The following is a 7,178-nucleotide window of genomic DNA, read 5'->3' on the forward strand; positions in this document are numbered from 1 at the left end:
CAGCTAATTTTGGTTTAACAGGTTCAGACAGGTCATCGGATTCGGACCGGTTTATTCCCCGTAAATTAACCCGGAGAATTCGTTAAAACCAAGCAAAAACAGAAGCAATTAAAATGCCCATTTGGCGTAAGATATCAGACCAAAATGTATTGGATAAAATAATAACATTGATTTTTTATCCTAAAATCAGTTTTTTTATGATTCATTCAATATATATTGTGTATGCTTAAAATAGCCTAAATTGACCCTACTTGACATTTTAAGATTGTTAGTATAACGGTTTACAAAAAAATGGTTATACGACTATGTCAAAATTCAAAGCGTTGAAAGCGTTGAAAGGCTTTCGACCTGCTACAATTTGTGAGTATAATTATGTTTTGCTGGTTAGAACGGATAGTGTGTGAATATTTCTTTATTTGTCTCAGTTATTTTAGCCCGGTTTAAATTAGATACGACTAAGTCAGGTTTGATGTGTAGAGAAGATTTTTTAAAAAACAACAACGCCTAAATGCTTTATCCTTGGCAGTGCATTGTGTTTTATATGCAATTGAGTATAACCCCATTCTTAAGTAATTATTTGGTTATTTGTTTAATTATTACATGACTATGCTCACAAAATGAAGCAGGCCGAAGGCATTTCAAGGCTTTAAACGCTTTAAAGTGACACTTATTATAAATCAATACAATACACATGTAAAACAAACATAAAATTGAGTGATGCACCCTCATCTTCTTACTAATTTATTCAATTATGGAATATATTAATTACTTTTAACAATGTTATAACTGTGTATTTAATAGCTGGAAACGAAAAAAATATCAAATGATTGGAGAATGCTAAAAGATTTACTGCGATTTACTATTATCTCATAAGGTAGCTATAACTGCCTCAATGTTGTCTAATAAACAAATAACAGCCATGTAAACCATACCATCTTTATTGGTGTCAAATCGGTAAGAAGCTGAAAACAGACAATAGTTCTCATATACATAGTGTTCCTTACAATATGTACTTGAATATTTTAACAAAATCTAAGTTAACTTAAAGAATTGCCATAAAAACACATTTGGTACGAACAGGTCATAGTCCGAAAGCGTACAAAAATTAATCGAGGAATTTCCATATAAAAACGAATTATTACAAATTGACACTTTGCTGAATTGTAAACTATACATTTATCTATCAAAATACACCAAAAATATGATAAAACTTACACTGTGCGGACTCTAAATGGACATTCAACATAAAAATCTTCTTTAACATGTGCGAAAACGTTTTTCTTACGAATGAAAAATGAAACCAAAGATAAGACAACTACCACAAAGTGAAATTACCGGCAAGACAAAACAGTTCGCATAAAATGCGAATATACAGTTCCATGACACTCCCCGTCTGATATTATATATCACTATTAACCAAAATACAATTGCAATGCTTGATCTACCTTAAAAATATATATGGATGTGCCACCTTAATTCACACTTTCAGGGATCAAATACCTTAACATGAAATCAAAGATGTCTAAACAAGAGTAATTAAAAGAAAAAATCTAAATCAATTTGCCAATAATTATTCTTAAGTTTCAGAACAAAATGTAAGAAAATAATGTTACTGATTACATAAGACTCATACAAAATTCACAAATTTGAAAATTGCTGAACATAACTAGAAAACAATGTAATCTTACACTTGGTCAACAATTATTGTTACAAACATGACAAATTAACACATCTTCAATTATGAAGTTTCACTGATACACTGTCTTAAATGTCTAAACAGTTTATACGGTTACTGAACTGTTTCTAATCAGTTAATCACTTTCAACGAGCAATACAAGTTCACTTATTGGCCTTGTAAAAACAGTCAATTTTCCTTCGTTGTACATTCTCACACACAACTTTCGAACCTTTCCATCATCATTGGGAAACACCTTCTCAACTATACCGTATGGCCATCTATTTCTCGGGACATTGCAGTCTTTCACTAAAACGATATTATCTGGTTTAATGTTACAATGTTCGCGTTGCCACTTAGATCTCGTTTGGAGTGTTTGGAGATATTCAGACCTCCAGCGTTGCCAAAACTGGTTTGCGAGCACCTGGACACGTCTCCATTCGGATTTGTATATGTCCTTCAAATTTAAATGCTCAAACTCTTTGGTCACGAAATCCACCTTCTGAGTCAGAATTGAGGATGGACTCAGTATTTCAGGAACACTACTGTCTGTAGCCACTGGAACTATGGGTCTAGCGTTGACTATAGAACACACTTCTGCCATTAAAGTAATGAGTACATCGTGAGTGAGGTCTCTAATAGACGTTTCACAAAGCATTGAATTAAGTATGCGCTTCCCTGTCCCAATCATGCGCTCCCAGACACCACCCATATGAGGTGTATGGGGCGGGTTAAATACCCACACAACACCATTATTTTTCAGCAGTCTATGAACTTCACCGTCCTCAACATTCACAGCATCAATACCTAACTCATTCACTGGACCTGCAAAGTTTGTTCCTCTATCAGACCGGAACAACTTCACATTTCCATATCGAGCTATGAATCTTCGCAATGCGTTAGTGAAGGCTGAATATAACATTTCTGGCACAACTTCAATATGGATAGCACGGATGGTGAGACAAGTAAATAAAATTGCCCATCGCTTACTACTAGCTTGACCACCACGAGTCTTGCGGGTCACCACATTCCATGGGCCGAAGGTATCAACGCCAACATATGTGAATGGTGGAGCTGGTTCAACACGATCCTTGGGCAGGTCAGCCATGATCTGCTCTGCATGCCGTCCTCGAAGCTTTCTACACTGGACACAGTTGTGAATCACAGATGAGATGAGTCGTTTCGCCCCAACGATCCAGTACCCCTGAGCTCGAATAGCACCTTCTGTGAAGTGTCTGCCTTGATGCTGGACATTCTTATGGTAATGTCGTATAAGTAGAGATGCTACATGACATTTTCTTGAAATGATAGCGGGGTGCATCTCACGATTAGTCAGTATAGATTTCTGTAGCCTGCCGCCAACAAGTAGAATTCCATCATGATCTACAAAAGGGTTCAAACTTGCTATAGGGCTACCTTTGGACACAAGTTTCCCATTGCACAAAGACATGTACTCATCTGCATAAGCTTCTTTCTGGACAGTTTTCAAAATGAATGCTTCAGCTTTCTGGTAATCAGTCTCAAAGCAAATATGCCAGCCATTACATTTCTTGGTGTGGTAAGATTCCGCAATGTGTTGTAAACAAGCAATCGCACGTTTTAGCCGTAACCAATCTGAGAACCTGCTGAAGCGTTTAGAGTCAAAAGATTTTTTCGCTTCGATGTTGGTGGCTAAGGTTTGCACTCTGATTTCTGGATCCTGGTCTGGATCAAGCAACTCAAAGCTCGAGTGTTGCTTACAGTGTCCCTCCGAGACGGTTGGCCCTTTCAGCCAGGCGCTTTTTGCTAGGTCTGTTGCTGAAACTCCTCTGGTGCCAATGTCTGCAGGATTGAGGTGTGTTGGTACGTAGTACCACTGCTCTGGCGATGAGTGAGACAGAATCTTCTGTACCCGGTTAGAAACATACGTGTAAAAGCGTCTTGTTTTGTTGCCTATATAGCCTAGCACAACCTTGCTGTCCGAATAATATTTGATTTGAGTGAAATCTATGTCAATGTTTGTCAGTACCGTGCAAGCAACTTCGATACCTAACACAGCGGCACATAATTCTAATCTAGGAATGGTGTGACCACTGCGGGGTGCCACCTTTGTCTTGCCCAAAACAAAACTGGTCTGGTGCTGGGAACTATCGTGGGATGAGATAATGTAAGCTACGGCGGCTATCACCCTTTCTGACGCATCGTTGTACACATGTAGTTCCTTGGTAGCCTCACATGACGACTGTGTGCAGTGACGAGGGATTTCTAACATATTCAAACTACTAAGAGAGGAGCACCAGTCTTGCCATACGGTGATTTTATCTTCTGGTAGGGAATCATCCCATTCCTGGTTTACAGACACTAAATCTTGCAAGAGTAACTTCCCTGTAATCACAACAGGCGCCACAAAACCCACAGGGTCGTAAACACTATTTATTGTAGACAAAATGCCACGGCGTGTGAACGGTTTCACATCTTTGGATACTTGAAACGTGAAAGTGTCATTCTTTATATTCCAGCAGAGTCCTAGGCTGTGTTGTAATGGAATCTCACTACAGGAAAGGTCTATATCTGTTAGATTTCTGGCTAAATCTTCACGGGGTAAAGCATTCAACACATTCATACTGTTCGAGGCAATCTTGTGAAGGCGCAAATTACCATTTTTCATCAAAGCTGACTGTGTGCCAACTATCAAGGTGACTGCCTGTTCTTCTGTAGGAACAGATGTGAGGCCACGTCCAAGCCGAACTCGCCAGAACTAATCAAAGCTGTCTTGCGCAAACCATATGCTGCAACCGCGGGTGATGGACGGTTTCCGAAGACATGTACTTTCATCCTATACTCGATCAATTTCTTGTTTGTATCATTGTCCTGATACCATAATAATCTGAGGAAGTTTCTATGTTCTTCATTCACATTAAAACAGTAGAACATCTGTTGGATATCAGCTGTCACTGCTATTGGTTCCTTCCGAAATCGTAACAACACACCAAGAAGGTTGTTTGTGAGATCTGGTCCAGACATAAGGACATCATTCAATGACAAATCTTGAAAGTTTGCCGAGGAATCAAACACGACGCGGATCTGGTCAACTTTTTTCGGATGATACACACCGAATATAGGTAAATATCAACATTCTTCGTTGGGTTTCAGTTCTGGTGCTACTTCGGCATGTCCATTTTCAAGGATTTTGCTCATAAATTCAACGAAATGTTGTTTCTTTGCTGGGTTCTTTTTCAGGCTCACATGCAATAATTTGGCGCGCCGTTCTGCCAAAACCTTGTTGTTGGGTAAACGCGGCCTATTAGACTTGAATGGTAACGGAGCTGTCCAGTTGCCAGCTGGACCACGAACGAAGTTTTCATTCATCAAGCTGATGAATTCTCTATCTTCCACTGAGAGACCTGGCTTATCATCGTCTTTTGTTTTCCTGAAGATTTCACAATCCTGGCTAAGTGGATTATATTCTTCTTTACAAAGGAAACTGTTTGTACAGGGAGATAACACAGTGTTTCTACCTTCACTAGAGATACACGTTTTGTTCACAGTTAATGTGAGATTGTCTACCTGAATGTTTCTACTTCCTAAGCACGCTTCACCCACAATTACCAAGCCTAGTGCTAATTTCTGAGCGTAAGGTGTGTCTTTAGGTCCTATTCTCTGGTCATGAACTACATGAGCTTCTATCAAGTCCCTACCAATTAAGATCTGAATGTTAATATCATTGTTGACCTGCGGTATTTCGCGTTCAATGTTATTCAAATGATCATAGCATGCGGCTATTTCTGGCGTAGGGATTTCGTTTCTGTTGTTTGGTATATTCTTACATTCTAACACTGACGGGAGTTCAAATTCTTTGTCGCCAAGAAGGTTTGATATCATAAGGCTAGAAACTTTTCGACCACATGTCACTTTGGTGCCACTACAAGAATTCACAGAATACTCAATTATTTCACTATCTTCTAGATTCAAAGTGTCTAATAAGCTTGGACTAACTAATGTACGATTGGACTGGTCGTCTATTATTGCGTAAGTATTTACTTTGTTGTCTTTGTTTCCTTTATCATCAATGAAAACTGGCACAATTTTAGCTTACGACTTTCCAGGAAATTTCTTAGATCCACATACTTGAGTGCATGAGTTGTTCACTGTTTCAGTTGGCACCGTTCTCTCCCCGCCATGACGGCTGTCGATGTGCATGGCGGTATTATGTGACTTTCCACATTCTTCACACTTAATGTTCTCTTTACAATCTTTTGACTGATGGCTATTCCCAAAACACTTAAAACAAAGGCCTCCTTTCTTCAGTAGTGTCCGTTTGTCTGTGAACGATTTTGCCTTAAATTGTCTACATTGGCCGAGAGGATGTGACTTTCCCGGATGGAGGGCACAATTTGCATTTTCTGAAGACTTTTCAACATCTGTTTTTCTAGCGTGAACTACAGATCTTATTGGTTCCATTTTTCCACTTATTTTTGTCACAAATTGTTTTGATTCAGCTGGGAGCTGGAAACTTGGATCATTTCGAATCCTTGACTGTTTCTGAATGAATTCAACCAACAACGAGAATGGTGGATGAGCAAGACCATGTAATTCCTTGTAGTTGCTTGCAATATTCACCCACTTTTCTAGCATGAAATTTGGCATTTTGCCCAATATTGGTGTGATTCCAACACTTGAATCAAAGTACGAAAGAGCGACTTCATATTTTTCATTTCCCTTGAGTGTTTGTTTTTCCATCAAAATGTCACCGAGTTCATATAGCTTACTATAGTCTCTTTGTGTAATTTTCGGGAATGCTTGTAATTTTGCTGTTAGAGCCGAAAATACGCTATCTACTGTTCCGTATCTTTCGTCTAGACGTTGCCATAATAGTTTAACGGCTTTTGCTGCATTGTCCACACATGATGATTTAAGACTAATGGCATGTTTCCTAGATTCAGTGCCAAGCCATTTAATAAGCAAGTCTAATGTTTCTGAAGCAGACAAGTCCATTTCTTTCACTACATTAGTAAAAGTACCCTTCCACGCTTGGTAATTTTCTGATTTGTCACTAAACTGTATTAATCTTGATAAAGTCAAGTCCTTCTTTAACAAAAACTTTGTGATGTCCTGCATTTGGTTCACATTGTCACTAATTGTTAGTTTTGCATGTTGGGTGTGATCGTTATGCTTCTCCGCAGACATGTTCACAAATTCAAACACTCTTTGGGCTTTTTGTTCAACTGGCACATGTAATGACTGTGAATTTCTTTCACTGTTTTCTAAGGCATCCACCTCTGCCTGTAACTCTGCAGCAATTTGTTCCTCTTTCAAAAGGTTCAATTGAATTTCAATGTCTTTCTTCTCTCTTGCAGCAGCGGCTTCTGCGACAAGTCTTTTTTCTGAGTGAGTCTCTGAATGTTTGTATTTCAGTCTCTCTTGATTTACTGATTGATTTTTCCTCTTCAAGTTTCTGAATGGAAAGGTCACGTCTTGTTTCTCTCAAAAAGTCCAAATACTTCTGAAGTACAAGGCGATATGA

General features: G+C 38.7%; 1 protein-coding gene across 1 annotated transcript; it reads right to left on the reverse strand.

Moving 5' to 3' along the window:
- Positions 1-878: 878 nt before the first annotated feature.
- LOC128203055 (uncharacterized) lies at positions 879-4,379 on the reverse strand. The gene is made up of 2 exons (XM_052904309.1): positions 1,216-4,379; positions 879-962 (listed from the first exon to the last, which is right to left on the reverse strand). Exon 1 carries the CDS (start codon positions 4,320-4,322, stop codon positions 1,812-1,814), a length of 2,511 nt encoding a protein of 836 aa, XP_052760269.1. The 5' UTR covers positions 4,323-4,379; the 3' UTR covers positions 879-962; positions 1,216-1,811.
- Between the last annotated feature and the right edge of the window lie 2,799 nt (positions 4,380-7,178).

This window comes from Mya arenaria, chromosome 9 (assembly GCF_026914265.1).
Source record: "Mya arenaria isolate MELC-2E11 chromosome 9, ASM2691426v1".
NCBI classification, from domain to species: Eukaryota; Metazoa; Mollusca; class Bivalvia; order Myida; family Myidae; genus Mya; species Mya arenaria.